The sequence below is a fragment of the Belonocnema kinseyi genome, chromosome 4, assembly GCF_010883055.1.
Source record: "Belonocnema kinseyi isolate 2016_QV_RU_SX_M_011 chromosome 4, B_treatae_v1, whole genome shotgun sequence".
Lineage (NCBI taxonomy): Eukaryota > Metazoa > Arthropoda > Insecta > Hymenoptera > Cynipidae > Belonocnema > Belonocnema kinseyi.
In genome coordinates this window covers 124,424,100-124,441,632 of record NC_046660.1, presented here as the reverse complement: position 1 = coordinate 124,441,632, position 17,533 = coordinate 124,424,100, and the positions used below count along the sequence as shown (strand labels likewise).

The 17,533-nt window shown below is 37.2% G+C and overlaps 1 protein-coding gene across 6 annotated transcripts in view; it reads right to left on the bottom strand.

The window, feature by feature from the left end:
• The window catches only part of LOC117171319 (rho GDP-dissociation inhibitor 2), a 33,003-nt gene that overhangs the window by 11,053 nt on the left and 4,417 nt on the right, over window positions 1-17,533 (bottom strand). For all 6 annotated transcript variants that reach the window (XM_033358520.1, XM_033358524.1, XM_033358518.1 and 3 more), the window contains one exon: window positions 4,319-4,543. In XM_033358520.1, the coding sequence (XP_033214411.1) occupies window positions 4,319-4,543 (225 nt within the window). The remainder of the gene's footprint in view (window positions 1-4,318; window positions 4,544-17,533) is intronic.

Below are 17,533 nucleotides of genomic sequence, written 5' to 3'. Positions count from 1 at the left end.
TAATTTCGGTCCAATCATGACTTTAATATCAGATATCTAATTCTTTTTCAATCTTGATATCCCAAACCAACTTTTGGTAAACGATTATGTTTTTATCGCAGTTATGTCATACAGCACCAGGTTGTAAAAACCTGGTGCACGAAAAATAACCGTGTCCTCGAGATTGCATTTTTAGTTCATCCTGATACGATAGAGTTTAAATTTGGAGAGTTCCTGTAGAATACTATTTTAACTACCTGGTGCACCAACAATAACCGTGTCTTCGAGATTGCCTTTTTAGTTTGAGCCTCAAATCACCCAAGTTTAAATTTGAATAGAGTTCCTGCAGAAAATTATTTTAACTAACTGGTGGAAGAACAATAACCAGATAGTCCAGATTGCATTTTTAGTTGATCCTGATGTCACTAATTTTAAATCTGGATGAAGTCTCTGTAAAATACCACTTTAACTACCTGGTGCACCAACATTAACAGGGTCATCTAGATTGCATTTTTAGTTAATCCTAAATTCATACAAGTTTAATTTGGATATAATTCCTGTAGAATATTACTTTAACTGACTGGAGCACGAAGAATAACTGTGTCGTTGAGGTATCCACTTTTAGTTGATCTGATATAACCGCAGTTTGAATTTGGATAGAGATCTTGTAGAATACTTTTTTAACTCTCAGGTGCACGAACAATAACTGTGTCGTCGAGATTGCATTTTTAGTTAATCCTCATATTACCTAAATTAATATTTATATAGAGTTCCTGTAGATCGCAATTTTAACTACCTAGTATACGAAAAATAAATTGGATTTTCATTTGATCCTGATATCATTCGAATTTAAACTTCAAAGGAGTTTCTCTAGAAAATTGTGTTGAATACCTGGCGCCTACTTGACTACCTGAAATTAAAGTCATGATTAGATCGACATTTTTTTCTATAATTATTACGAACGAAATGGATTGAATTTTCCGGCCCGGTTGGTTTAAGACGCACGGCGCATAAAAAATGTTAAGCACCAACGTAACCTCAAAACTGTTAACTTAGCACAGCCTATTGTAGAGAAAACATAAAGGAAAATATAGCATCGTTCTTCATTTCTTACAAGATGAATAATCAAAGCAATGATTGTTGGCAGCGGTGTTTATTCTAGAAACAGATAAATAGTCTTCATCCTATTCTAAAAAGATCGTACATATCGTATATCGAAATATCTCGAAAAATGTAACGCAAAAATGTGAAGACCCGATTCCTTATTGGTGGAGTTGCTGTTAGGGAAGAAAAGTGACGTGTCAAACTCTAAAGCAATCACGACATTGGTCAATGACTATTATACTATTCTTTCCTATGGAATTCCACCGTAACCTCTTTCTATTTCGCCTTTGGCTGCTCCACGGGCTCCACTCTACATAATTATTCAAAACTAACAAGTGTATTTTCTTATTCTCTAAGGATTTTTTCTCAAAGTGGAAAAGTGTATCCAATAAGTGGATTGAACATCAAGGATGGAATCGAAGATTCCTTATTGGTGGAGTAGCTGTCAGGAAAGGCACGTGGCGCGTTAAACATTGATCTAATAAACACATGGTCTAGCCATTTCAGGGCCTCGTTTCGCTCAAGACACGCAACCGTTTAATTCCACCATTTTGTTAATATGACCGCGCAGTTTGAGTTTGACGCGTACTCTGTACGACGAACTACATAGGAAAATCAGTATGTAGGAAGAAATATCATGCCAATATTGAAAGAATGAATTCCAAAAAGAAGAAGACCCGATTCCTTATTGGTTAGACATATACTTGGCGCTGGATTTGAATCTCTCGCAAGAGATTTTCAGAACATGCGCGCTCAAGCGCTCGAATTTGAAAGTACATGTATTTCGGTTAAATTTATGCGAAGTCCCTTAACCCTATTGGTCCCAATTTCCCGAAATTTTCAATTTCAAAAGCGTCCTCAGCCACCTCAAAGTAAACCAGTAAACAAATGTTTACCATTTTTTAAAAATAAAAAATTTTAAATTACCTCTAAAAGAGTCACAGATACGTGAAAACTATAAAACATTTTCAGGGTTTTGATAAAGGGAATCGCTGTATACCAAAATTTGAAGGCTTTTAAAGAAGGGATTTGTTTTCGAACTACATGAACCAACTTACTAAAAATATTTTTTAAATAAAAAAATGAAAATTTTGAGTTTCTTAAAAACGGTAAGAAATAAGCGGAAACTGACAATGGTCCAAGAAACGTGAAAACTAAGTAGATTTAAAGGTTTTTGTAGAGTGGGTTTATTTTCGACCAACACGAAGTAGCTCAATTAAAGGATTTTTAAATACCCCAAAAAATGTAAATTTTTGGTTAGCTTGAAGACGGTGAGGGAGAAGCAGAAACCGACAACATATTCAAAAGGGGGATAATTCTCGCTCACTCCGATCTAAAGCAATAAATAGATTTTATAAAATTTAAGAATCTGAAATATGATTTATTTCGAAAACGTTTATAGAATCGTGAAAACTAATTTCATGCTAAGGATTTTGCAGAGAGGTATTCTCAAATAACTGTAACTAAACTAATAAAGAAAAAAATTGTATTCAAAACAATAATAACATTTTTTGAATTATATCCCCACGATCAGAGATGCATGAACAACATACAAATGTTCAGGAGCTTGCAGAGCAGGACTGTTTTGGACAAAATCAAAATAACCCAATAGAATTATTTATAATTGAATAAATAATATAATTTTTATTTATCTTGAAAACGGTAAAAGAAGTGCGAGAACTGAAAAAATGTTCACTGTTTGGTAAAGATCCTCGACCACCTACAACTAACAGAGTAAAGTAGAGATACTCGAAAGGGACAACATTTTCAGGATATTCCATTCCGGGATGGTCATCGGGCACCCCGAATTATTATAGTAGAAAGAGTTTCGAAATAAAAATTTAGAGTTATTTTGAAAACGGCGTAATACGCGAAAACTGAAAAAAATTCAGGGTTTTATACAAAGGGTGGTTCTCAGCCACTACAAATTAACCCAATAAAAAGATTTTCAAAAGGAAGAAATCAAAATTGTGAATTATCGCGAAACCCATGGGACATATAAAAAAACTTTTAAAAATTAATACTAAATAAAAATTCGTATTAATATTGAAGAAACTTAATACGTATTCAGATTTCCGGATAACAGTGAAATATACATGAAAAACGTAAAATTTTAAGACATTTTCTAGAAGTGGATAGGTTCATTCGGATTGGAAATAATTGAATGGCGGACTTTGGATTAATTCGGATTGAAGTTAATGTTTGTTTTAGAATTGGGAAGGGTTGAAAATATTTTTTAGATGAGGTTTGAAAATGATTAAAAGGTGTGTCAAGATTCAAGTTTATATATACGCCCGGATTTGAAAGGAATGAAAATGAAGTTTGGATTGGTTTCCAATTCACTCGGATAGAGTGAAAGTTTGTTTTCGGTTGGATTGTGATTCATGCGGTTTGCTTTTGGATTCACACTTATCCATTCGGACTGATGTCAGATTCATCGGATTTAATTTTAAAAGTCCCATTCATTTGAGAGAACTGGAGGCTCGGATGGAAAAATGAATTCCGGATAAGTTCGTGTGGAATTTGGTGCTGATTCATGAATGAGGAAGGATTGATAAGTGAGTCTCGGGGCCATTCGGATTGCATTTCGGGTTTTGAGACATGTATTGAGACATGTATTGTAGGACGAATATTTGACTATTGTGAATCCTGCATGGAATTTCCATATTCGTGCGTACGAAAATGCAGAGTCTGATGACCGCTTGATCATTCTCTATAAGAAGTCTCATTCTACTTGTACATCTTGTAAAATACAGTCTATTCACGTAAATCTTAAACGTGAAAAGTATGAATCTACGTGTAAACATTACGAAAAGAGATTTCTTTCAGACTACATGGCCCAATCGACCAATCACACAGTTGCGATTACAGCGCCTCTATAGATCGTACCCATCACGAACACACGCTACTTTATTTATCCCATACAAAACAGGTTGAGCATAAATTTATGAACAAAAATATTTTTACCTGTAACTCCTGCTCCGTAAATAGAAAGCATTGAGAAAAAATATTTTAAAGAAAAATCTAATGCAATTCCGTTAAACAAGCCTTCTACATTTAAACATTATATTTTGAAAGAATGATATAATTAAGTTAAAACCTTATTGATAACGTCAGCTTCAGATTAAAAATGTTGATGTTAAAGTTTAAGTTATTAAGTTTCAATATACTGATTTAAGTTTTAGTTCTTTCTTGCATAATAATAATGATAATGGTAATAAAAATAATAACTTACCAGGGACACCGAGGCGATACGTTTTCTGTACATATTTAAGTCCATGTACGATTTCTCGTTGCACGATGAAATCAATTCGAATTTTGTAACTAACTCCTTCTTTTATAACAAAAGTTTGCTTTTTAAGTTTGGAGACATCTCCAGAGAGATCCAATTCCATGTCAGGTCGGTCGGCGACGCAAAGCGCTAGCATTTTTACTATTACTTTCCTTGGGTCATTAGTATCTACAATGAAAATAATGTTATAATTTAAATTGCAATATTTATGAAAATACCTTTAGAATACTACTTTACTTAATAAAAATAAGAATGAATAAAGACGTAGTAAAAAAAAATTAAAAATCTAGCTATTTTACCCTACTCCACAGTTTCTTTACACTGTGAGAATATTCGTATGGCTAGCCGTACTGAATCTTGAAAAATGAATGGGTGATCTGGAAAGGGGTTATATGGTGTAGAGTGGTGCGGGGGGGGGGGGCAAATTGTTAGCAATCATGCCACTATATACTCGTCCCATCAGCCATACGAACGGACACTTAGTTTTTGAAATAATACCAATACAAAGTACTTACGTCAAAGTAATTATTACAAAAGTTTCAACATTTGAGCAGCTTTTGTTTTACCACAAAGTTATGGGCAGTTAATGTCTTACCCACCCGTATAGTAATAATAATAATTGGTATCGCGTTAGGGCTTGAGCTTTCCTCTCATGACTTTGACAGATATGTTGGCAGTAGCACTGTTACTGACAGGGTTTTTAATGCCAAAAAGGCAGAGAACGAAGAGGGAAGAGACTAAGAAGAATACCAGAACCCATAAATGATAATGGACAGTATTTCAAAGATTTTGAAACGCTAGTCGCTTCCTGAGGGTTGTCGGGCGCCCCTGGAGCCACCGCTGGGGGACACATCATGCGGAACGGTAGTGATGATGAGCTGCGAGATAGTCAAGTAGATCTCACTCATCAAACAGCTAGCCAGCAAGAACATCTGCGACAAACAGTAAGCAGTAGAACATCAACTGTGCCGACTAAGGATGCTTTGGTTATCGTTAGCTATTTGTGGCCAACTACTTCGACAGAAATACCTAGGGAGAGAACCAAGTAGGATACCAAATAAAAAAGGAATTGGTGAGTCTCGATTACGAAAGTGCGAAGTTTACAATCAAAATCGAAAAAGGATACAATTCAAGGGCAAAATTTGCTGCAAAGTATCTTCATATAAAGAAAGGCGCACCAAGAGATCTTATCGCTAAGGCGAAGGACATCAGAACTAATTTACACATCTCAGAAAACCAAGCAATGGAGATTAAACAACAGATTGATTTGTCGTGGAAAAACGACGGCAGTGAACATCAGTTACATGAAGCCGCGTCACACGATCAAGCAGGGGCAACTGATTTTCTTCCTCAATCTGCTGATGATCCAGCACCACCACATCAAATACCCGAATCTGAGGCCAGGCTTTATGCTCCAGAGTACTACTATGTACTACTATGTTGTCTAATAAAAAAAGGCGCTTGAAATGCATCTGAATATTGACCGATGGCCTGTCTTCCAACAATTTATATGTAAACGTCTTACAGCTATCATTAGAGATAAGGTATATTTTCATTGCGACGAGAATGAAGTCATTACAGAAGAACAAAAAGGATGTTGTAAACACTCGGGAGGCAGTAAATATCTAGTAGCCACAGACGCTACAACCATGACTCTACCTCGAAAACATCAAAGGAACTTGCACATGGCATACATTGACTACAAGCAAGCATTTCCTTCCGTGCCGCATGACTATTTGCTTGAAGTCATAAAATTTTACAAGATCTGCCCTCACATCATTGACTTTCGAAGACGTGTGATGATGCTTTGGGGTACAAGAATCCAGCATTTTAATCATGCACAACCAATGATAAGTATATTAATACGCATTACGACGGGTATTCTTTAAGGAGACTCCTTCAGTGCACTATGGCTCTGTTTACCGTTGAATCCATTGAGCCAAACACTAAATAGCATGTCTTATGGGATCAGAATACATGATAATGAAGATGGTCGTCAAGTGACCCGTCTTCTTTGCATGAATGACCTGAAGCTATACGCTAGTGCAGAACAGAAACAGCAGCAAGTGATCGATGTCACAAAGCACTTTTCCAATGATATCCACATGAAGTTGGGACTAGATAAATGCATAACATTGCATTTAACCACAGGGGAATTAGTGACTACAGAGCTAGCGAAAGAGTTCAATAATGACATCGATGCAATGGCTGAGGGCGAGTCATATAAATATTTGGCTACTTTTGAATCTAAGGGTATTCAGTCTACGATGGTTAAGAGACACCCAACAACTTGCTTCATTACACAACAAAGATTGATTCTGAAGAGTTCTCTGAACTCGGTAAACAATGTTAGGGCAATTAACAACTATTCCATCCTCTCCTCACGTACTCCTTCGGGCTCATCAAATGGTCTAACAACGACCTTAAAGGGTTAAACACAACTGTCCGCGTAGAAAGGACAAAGCACCCAATGTACCGTAGTTCTACCACGACATAGAAGGAGTAGGGGCGTTATAGATGTCAAAAAACTGTTTAAGTCACAAGTTATACAGTGTTGAGGCTATTTTAACAGCAAACGAGATGTTGCGCTTTACAACACCTTCTGTAAAGCGGATCTTGACTACACGCCCTCGGATTTCTCATCAGAGGATGCCTTGAATATTAGGGCAGAAACCAAAGAGAAATTCGAAATGCAATGGAGACAGAAACCTATTCAAGGCGAGCAACCCAAAGCATTAGATCAACATGAAGTGAATAGGGATTCAGGGCAAGGTTGTCAGCACCATAAATTATCGCAAGCACTTGTTACATCAAGACGCGGTTGACCGGTGTCGATTATGTGGAGATACCAACGAATCTATCCAGCACATTATTGATCGCTATCGCGTGATGGTTCAGAGAGAATATACGCATAGACATAATTATGTGGCGGGCATTATACATTTACAACTTGCCCTAAACGTAGGACTCTTAACAGAATTGATGCCTTTCCAGAAATACATTTCAATTCCCGTTTTAGAAACGAAGATCACATATTGCGATGTTACTATTCAGAAACTGACTATTACATTCGAGACAATCGACCTGACATCGTGATACAAGAAAAAAAGGTGAAAGAGTCTCCGTCACCGACATTGCTTAACCACTTAAACGAAATTTGCAAGCAACCTATACAACCAAGATCCGTAAGTATAGCTAGCTAAGACATGAAGTAGAGAACATCAGGAAGCAAGCGAATAAAAAACTGTGGATTGGCAGATGGTAGCTCTAAGAAAGCCTCCAGAGTTGATTGTTGTCAACTCCAACGCTCGCGGCCGCATCATCGCCAGATTTCAAACATCGTCTTAAGGTAACTTATGAAATCCTCATATCATCAGTCACTTGACTTAGTCCGTAACCATTACCAAAAACCTGTTTCACACGAGAAAAAGTTTTTTAAAAACAATAGCCATACCGAAATGTTCTCGCTTTGGCGGTAGGGCTAGAGCTTTTCTCTTATAAATTTTAAGGCTATGTTTGGCTGTAGCATTGGTACTGATAAAGTTCAGTGATCCCAGATCTGAAACGAGATTCATTCCAATGCTATAACAGGTCTATGTCCGTGTGAAGAGAGTAGGAGTCCACACCACACCTACCGTTTGGAAGCCGCAAAACAAAAGGTGCATGATTACCACTGTAAGTTCGTGTGTAAGCAGCAAATGTACGACTCAAACTTCGGTTTTCTCAGGTTTTCTGCTGCACGATGATTGCCGATCTGAAAACTTCGGAAAACTTCGGTGGTCTTCTATTTATATCTCAATCCCCGTTTGAAAGAAATTAAAGAAATTGGCGATTTTTATGTTTCGCGTTATTCCTAACTACATGCATAAGTCGATTTTGATGTTATGTTTTTCAGGTGTATATAATAAGGATATTCTTACGATTATATATATTATTGATGTTAATATTATAATTATAAAATATTATATTAATATTAATTACTAATTGACTATCTCTTAATAGAAATAGTTCAACCAAAACAATTAGTTTTCTACAAAAAAAAAAAATAAATTTTGAATAAAATAGATCAATTTAAAAAAAATTTGCTTAAATTTTATTCAACAAAATAGTTAAATTTTTAAACAAAAACTTGAATTTTCATCCAAAAAGCTGAATTGTATACTAAAAAAGGCATTTTTAATAAAATACGTGAACTTTGTACAAAAGAATTTTATTTTCCACTAAGACTAATTTTCTATGCAAAAAATTAATGTTTAATAATAGTTCAATTTTCGACAAAAAAGATTAATTTTCTTGTAGTTAAAAAAAAAATTTAAAGAAAAACAAAAAGAATTTTATACAAAATAGTTCAAAATCCTCCACTATGAGGTTTTAAAGTACTTGAAATATTTCAGTGTATTTTTAAAATTTCAAGATATTTTCAAGAGCTTTAAAAATTTTCAAGATATTTAAAAAGATTTGTAAGGATTTAAAATATTTAAGGATGTTTTAAAAGGTTCTAAGGAATTTTCAATTGATTACAGTAATTTAATATGAGATTTCAAAGTATTTGATATATTTTAGAATATTTTAATAGATTTCAAGGAATTTTCAATTGATTTTAATCATTTAGTATGAGATTTTAAATGATTTGAAATATTTTAGGACGTTTTAAAAGATATCAAGCAATTTTCAATTTATTTTCATAACTTAAAGGAACTCCAAATAATTAATAAAATTTTAGAAGAGTTTTTTTAAAACATTCCAAAATACTTCAGAAATCTTTTTTAAAAAAGTTCCAGTTAGTTCAAAAGATTTTAAGGGATTGGAAAAATTTGAGGGTATTTTAAAAAAGGTTCCAAGAAATTTTCAATTTATTACAGTAATTTAATATGAGATTTTATAGGATTTGATATATCTTAGGATATTTTTAAAATTGCAAGGAATTTTCAAGAGCTTTGAAAAATTTCAAGAGATTTTAAAGGGTTTTTAAATGTTTGAGGATTTGGAATTATTTTGTACAAAACTCTTTTTTTTAAATTATGGTATTTCTTTCAACTAAAAGAAAATTAATCTTTTTTGTTGAAAATTTTACTATGTTTAAACATTAATTTTTTGTATAGAAAATTAGGCTTGGTGGAAAATAAAATTCTTTTGTGCAAAGTTCACGTATTTGATTAAAAATGCTTTTTTTATGTATACAATTCAGCTTTTTGCATGAAATTTAAATTTTTGTTTAAAAATTTAACTATTTTGTTGAAAACAATTTAAACATTTTTTTTTAATTTATGTATTTTATTCAAAATTTATTTTTTTTTGTGTGTAGAAAACTAATTGTTTTAGTTGAACTATTTCTATTAAAAGTTAGTCAACTAGTCATTAATATTAATATAATATTTTATAATCATAATATTAACATCAATACTATATATAATAGTAAGTATATACACCGAGAGAAAAAACCCTACCCAAGTCAAGGTGTTAACAACCGTGCTGAAGTCTGTATGGCACCAGGGTATGGTGTTCCAAACGGTGTCTCCTGGATTCCACGTCGCCTCCTAGAGTATGCAGACCTTACCCCCGCAAGCGGAGCTCTGCGGGGGCGGACTGTTACTTCCTTAGCTACTCGTAGGAATAAAATGGAGCCGGATAAATATATAAACCTAGAAAGTAATCGTAACGAGGAGTCGGAGTTAACCGAAGGTAGCACTATTCAGGATCTGGAGGATTCCTCTATTCTTCAGAAGAGCTTTTGTGAGGAAGTGTTCGATGCAGAATTGGATGTTTAGAAGGAGTGGAACATTAACTTCAGAAGTGAGGTGGGAGCCTATAAGTTGGGTGCTAAGATGTCGATGGAGAAAGGAGTCAGTCTGATCTGAAAGATGAAGAATATCCTGACGAAAATAGAGGACTTCTGTGGTTCGAAACGAACCATGCACGAGCAAAACACAACGGGGCTGGATGACGCATTCAAAGTCATAGAGGAGATGAGGAGGAATGCAGGGTCTGTAGAAGGCAGTTTTAACGGCTTCGAATACCGGATTCAATAGTTTATCGCGAAGAAGGTACAAAAATCCAAGAAAATTGCTAGCGTGAAGGACACGGCTCGAAAGAGAACTCAGACGGAGGCAGCTCTTGAACCCGGAAAGAGGGCGACCAACCATAAGTCCCCAAGAGAGAACGGCCCAAATACCATCGGCTAAGAAGCAGAGGACCCGCATCGTTGGAGCGGTGACACCGGCTAAGGAGATAGAAGAGCAGAGGACGAAAACTTCCCCTAAATAAACAAAAAAAGAGGCCCCGAGAAGCGACCGACCGGAAACGTTGCTAGTGAAACCAGCACAGGGACCAAGCTACGCGCAGATTCCAAAAGACCTAAAAACTAAGATAATGACCGACACCCTTTATGTCCAAATCAAGGGTAGATGACAGACAAGGAGCGGTGAAGTCCTCATTTAGGTGTGAAGCGAAGCAGAGGGCAGGTTAAGACTGTCCTCAGCTATTAGGGAAGTAGCCGGAGAAGCGAGAAACATGCGCTAGCTCGACCCCCGCACTGAAATCAAGATCTTGGAACTAGATGAAAAGATGGAGGAAGAGGAGACTAGAAATTCATGGCTAACTCGAGCAGGACACCCATTAGGGTCCGTAAGAAGAAAGAGGCCACGAGGTGGAAACGAAACGCGAAGGTCCAGATCGTACGTGTTGTTGGAGATGTGGAAAAGAGGAGCACAGAGCTAGGGAGTGTGACGACAAGCCACACTGCTATCTCTGCACTGGAAAGGAGGGACGACCCCGGACAGACCATCTTCTGGGTACAACAAGATGCTCAATTTTCTAAGAGGCAGCCACGTAGCGGAGATCGCGAAAGTAAAAGGAGTAGAAAAGCAGAAGAATCGGTAGAAAAATAAAAAGCCCGTAGGCACTTCTGCAGTGAAGAAAACGGCACTCCCTGAAGTAATACGAAAGCGGTTCAGGGGGATTCCTGCCAAGGAAAAAGGGTGGTGTGTTTTACCGGGTCGTTGATAGCGTCATTATATTGATCAAATTAAGATCTTTCTTTATATTTATATATAATAAGGTCGCTTTAGCGACACTATCAATATCCCCATACTACCAAGAAGTGCGGACCCTTCTCGGTGTGTTGTTAGAACATTGTTCACCAGCCCTTGTAAAAAAAAACTTTCCATCCAGAACATCGGCAAGTGATAAGTATCAGAATATCAGCTGCACTTGCGGAAGATGTTTTGGTTGAGAGCCCTCAACCAACCACTTGCACAGGAATGCCACTTCGACCACGAAACGACAGCGACCACAACTTCTTTTTCCGGGATGGCCTTTCACCAAAACTTTTTATCGAATTTCTCGGAAATGAAAACAGTAGCCCAAGATGACCTTGAACGAACGAAGGTGTCAGATTATAGAGAAAAATAAGCAGCATCGAGAAACGGGTGCCACATCAACTAGCAGCACCTGTAGCGCGCCCCAAAGATGCGGTGAAAGAAGAGGTTTATATACCCGTCACACAAGGCGCTATGGACGAGCGGAGGCCGGTTCTATAGGATGTAGCAGGAAAACTGTCTCATTGTCGACAGTCGTTATGCTTGCAACCGCTGGAGTCCGCCCCTGCTCTTTCTGAACTCATTAACTGGGAGAGCTTGATGAGGAAAGTCTGCGTCTTGCAACGTGCTTCACTGATGCCATCCTAGAGTTTGCATATCAGGAAGCAACAATCAGAAGCGGTCTGTAGAAATTTAGAGTCAACAAGGACCTTCACCGATTAGTTGGCTGATTGAACACCGAGATACTGCCTTTGTTCCTGCAGCAGGGTATGAGCTTGCTGCAGGTGCGGATTCTTGCATATTACGCTAAGGTCGCGTGTCCCATCATGATGAGAATAACACTCAGAGGCCAAGCTACTAACAACTATGCCCCAAGAAAGATGTCAGATCCTTCATGGGAGTTCTGGCTTTAAGGCGAGATTAATAAAATAAGAGCAAAACTGGGACGGTTGTACCTATTCCGAAAGGGAAATCGGTCTCAGGTACTGACTCGTCGCGTACAGAGATCCTTCGCCTACATAACATCAGTTCAAGAACATCTGCGAACCTAGACGAAGTGATTGACTATCATAAACAGAGCCTCATGGGCCTGTTAGCGAGGCTTAGGCAATTGAGGAGAGCGATCGCGGGAAGGCATGACAATAAGACTTTTTTGGCAGATGAAAAACGTTTCTATCGCAGGCTTGCAGATCTCAAAAACAACTTAAAATTATTGTGAACCACCTAGGGCCAACGAAATGGCTGGATTTGGTCGCGTATTTGGGGTACTCGTAGGTCAATTCAACTGAACACGGCGGGACTCCATTTAGAAAAGGACAGAGTCGCACGGTTGCCTGGGAAGAATAGTCTATCCATCTCAGCCTCTGATGTAACTCATATCATGAAGAGGGCTAAGAACTGAAGAGCGCCGTGTGTGGGCGGGGTGCACAGCTTCTGTTACAAAAAATCCGTAGGTTTGCACCCCGCCCCTGCTGGTGCCCTTCAAAAGATCTTGTAGAACTCAGGACACTTGCCCTATTTTATGACGGAGGACGTAACGTATATGATACCCAAAAAGGTAGGTGTTAGTAGTCCTAGTCATTACCGACCAATTACGTGCCGCTCGACCCTCTATAAGTGTATCACGGCTATCATTTGTTTTCGTCTATAAATATTGTGAAGAGAACGTCTTCTCCATAGAATAAAAAGGTTGCTGCCGAGGCTTCCCCGGTTGCAACGACCAATTTACGATTGACATGTGGTTTTGTTGCATGCGAAACACGACCAACGCAATTTGCACACGGCCTACATTGACTACGAATAGGCATTTTCCTCAATACCCTACGATTATTTACTTAACGTCCTTAAGACATGTAAGATCTGTCTGCGCGTCATCCACTTTCTGGATCACGCTACGTACTCGCGCTGTATAAGGATTAAATGTTTTAGTCGTGGGGTGATGAGGTATACCCGGTCCATACCCATTTAACGAGGAATCTTTCAAGGTGATTCATTCAGCGCACTACGGTTTTGTTAAGCATTGAACCCACGAAGTTGGATACTCAACAACACGTCCTATGGGTTCAAAATTGAGGCAGGAGTGGCTGAGCCTCAACTCACTTACCTTCTGTACATGGACATAAAGGTTTATGCTAGCTCATATTAGAAACGAAACAGCCTACTTAACATCTTGCTGCAGTTCTCCTATGACATTAGGATATCTTTGGGCTTGGAAAAATGCAGAATGACATATTTGTCCCATCGGAAGATCAATTCTTCACTGATACCGGATGACCGTGCTCTGGTTAATACGATAACCAACTAAGAACCTTGGCATATTGCAGGCGAGTGATCCGCTCCACTCTGTAATTAAAAAGGCGCTTGAGACTGCTTTTTAGGGTCGCCTTAGTCTGATTCTGGCGTCTGACATCGGTGCAAGGAACATCACAGCAGATGCAGATTTTATGCAGCAGATTTAGCAGGATTAACATCTCACTCTACAACTACATCTGTGGATTTGACCTGTATATCCCCTTAAAACTTGCAGCTATTAACCTTCAGAACATTGGACCTTCAACATTAGATGCTTCAAACCTCTGGTTAAGGCGGAGAGAACTCTTTCCGGAGACGAAAGGATTTGTCAATGCCATCCAGGACAGAGTAATCAAAACTAGGTATTACCAAAAACACATCCTCAATATGGCGGCAGTTATTGACAGATGCCGTCTTTGTGGAGATCCCAATGAGAGCATCCAGCACATCTTTGATGGATGTACGATGCTTGCCTCTCAAGTAAGCTAATTAAAAAGTACTAGAGAACGACGATCATCTACTTTACTGGGAGAGGACTATTCTGACTGGCCAGTTATACACAATCGCCCAGATGTCCTCTGGTTAGAAAAACGTGCTAAACGCGTGAAAATAATGGACCTCAGCGTTTCCCTTAACAGCAACCTAAGGTTCCTATATACTGAGAAGATCCAGATATACTCGGAGCTGGAGCAGGAGATCCTGGAAGTGTGGAGTGTGAAGAAGGTAACCATCCACCCGTTCGTGATCTCCTCCACTTGACACGTCCATGCGAGATGCGTCCAAATATTGAAAGAGCTAGGAGCTCAAAATTCGTTATATCTAATTGAAAAGGCGATATTGCTAAACACGTGCCGCATAGCTCGAAGTTTTCTGGGGTTGAACAATAATAGCGACTAAAATTTCCTCCTTTTTTTCCCCTTTTGTGCATGTGTATGTATGTATTCATGTATTAATTTGTGTTTGGCTCTCGCCATTTAATGAAAAAAATTAATATTTTGAATTGTTGGTATCAGTCGCTGGCATTGGAACTAGCGTTTGTAAGAAAGATGGATCCCTATAAATGGACACTACAGGATGTATGTTGTATTCCTATATGACACTCCAGTGTGATAGTCGGATCTCTATAAACGGGCTCTCCGGTGTGTATACTAGCAGTTTTTGGTGAATGCGCAAGCAGAATATAAGGTTCCGAAACGACTGACACCAACGAATCTATTAATCACTTGCCGCGTCGCGACCGTGTTTAGTAGAAAAGTATAAGTTAATGAGTACCTTTGGGTGGCAGGTGAGCCATTTTAACCCTTAACCGGCAAAACTCCTTTTTAATACGTAAATGGCACAATGGGTGTTTATCACCCCACGTGCTCAAACATGTACCGCGCATCGGGTATTGAATATTTTTGTACAACAAAATTATGTAATGTAGTTTATGATGTTTTTTTAATAGAATCGAGTTTATAGACATTAGTTTAATTTAAATTAGTTAAAAAATTTTTGAAAAAAAAGTTCGTTTTTTTTTACTTAAAAATTCATAACTCACGTAATTTTTAATACTTTTACCTAATAATTTAGGGCTATACAGCAAGATACTACACTTTAAGAAAAAAATTATTATATTACTGATGCTTCCAGAAAAGGTATTTATTTTGCAAAATGAAAACTCGATTTTATGCTCAAATTAAGCACCATCTTTTTCTATGTTCAAATCAATTTATTTTTATTTGAACGCACAAAAATAGTTAATAAAAAGTTAAGAACACGAAAGAAAACCAAAAAACAACAAATTATTTCACTTTAGATGATAAACTTACCCTGGTAATCGAACAAACAATACTCATATCAATGGCACAAAATTTGGTTGAACATCACTTTTTTGCTCACTGAAGGCACAACGGGTAATAAATACCCCACAGTTTTACAATGTATACTTTGAGCGTGTACTAAACGTATGATGACGTTTGCCGCTCTATACTAACCCAATTTACCTTTAGTTAGTGGTGTCAGTGAAGGGTTACATAATAATAACAATGATGATGAGCTGGGAGAATCAGAAATATTCTTATCTGAGAAGACCGAGTAATGGAGATTTAACAGCAAGTTGATTTGGCATGAAAGAATGTCAACAATGAACATCAGATAAAGAAAGCCGCATCATACAATCAAACAGCAGCAAATTGACATTTTTCTCGACCTAATGATGATTCAGCATCAGCACATCCTGCAAAGGCAGATTGCCCAAGTCAAGCACACAAAAGCAGAGGTTCAATGAATGCCTTTCACAACACCATCTGTACAGCGGATCTCCATTACACGCCCTTAAATTTGTTCTCAGAGGAGGCCTTCAATATCAGCGCAGAAACCATAGAGGAATCAGAAACACAATGGAGTAAAAAAACTAGCCACGTCGAGCACCTCCAAGCGTTAGATCAATATGAACCAATATAAAGGTATATAGATACATTCGAGGGCCCGTTGTAGAAAATGAAGATGACATCTTTAATTAGGGTGTTACTACCCAGACAGATGGTAGAGCCCATCGACCTGACAACGTAATGCGCCGGTATCAAAGTCAATCGTGTGAATCTTAGCACACAGTGTTAATATTCATTTTCAAACTATGTAAAATTAAAACCCGATTTTTTCATGTTAAACTGCCAATTTTTTTAATTTGTAGCCATTTCGGTGATTAAAGGGAATTAAAATTGAAAAAAACTCAGATTTAAATAATTTACCTCAATAACTGCTTATAACAATAATTTTGATTACATTATAAATATTTTTGTAAATAGCAGTCATTCGTAACAATAATTTACTACAGTTTCAGCCTAAGAAACCGTCTTTTCTTACATTAATAGGAAACAGTCCTTGCGCAAATAAATATTTTTACCCATAATAATATTATTTGCTAATTTGTGTATCAAGTTTGTTTACAACAATTAAATGGATCAATAAGCAAATCATTAGTAATCTGTAAATACTAGTCTGTAAGTATATAATAAAAATTCTTTAGGTCAAAGAAGCTCAGAGAAATTCGCCGCAGGCACTCAGGTAGATATTTTTAAAGGTCCAGGAAGCTCGTTTAAATGGTCTGAAGGCTTTGAAATATCCTTCCCGAAATTGAAATAAGAATACGATCATAAATAACGAGCAGAGAGGCTATCTCAATAGAGTAGCCGACACTCAAGGGTCCTTTGTTAAGCTTTCGGATTAAAATTTGGAAGTAGATTTTGTTTAATTTCATAGTTAACAGCCTTAAACATAATAATTCGGAATCTACGGGTTTCGATGACTTCAGATATCTTAAACATAATAAATCGGAATCTACGGGTTTCGATGACTTCAGATATCTAACTTTTTTTTTAATGCTTAAAATTGGAATTAATACAACGTTTCTCGTAAATGGAATGAGATACGCCAAAAAAGAAAACATTTTTTAATTCAACTAGAAAATTGTATATCAGTATATAAGTTATAATTATAAATAAGTATAATGAGAAAATTCATCAATTAAAAAAAGTGTTAATAATTTGAAGAGAAATTTTAAAAGGGAGAACGGATTAGCCACGACCAACTACTGTAAATAACTCTGCCCGCCCAGTAAGTGACGAATACAAAAGGAACATTATATTACCGTCGCACAACTCTTAAAAGGGCCACTAAAAGGATCTTGAAAAGGACCCAAATCTGTCAAACTATCTCCGAGACTATTTTGTTTCAAATCGACTTTGTTCATAGACTCAAATGGGCCAGGCTATTTCGCTAAAGAAAACTCAGAGAATTCTTTCGATAGAGTATGCCCATAAATCACGTGGCCCTGGGGGGGGGGGGG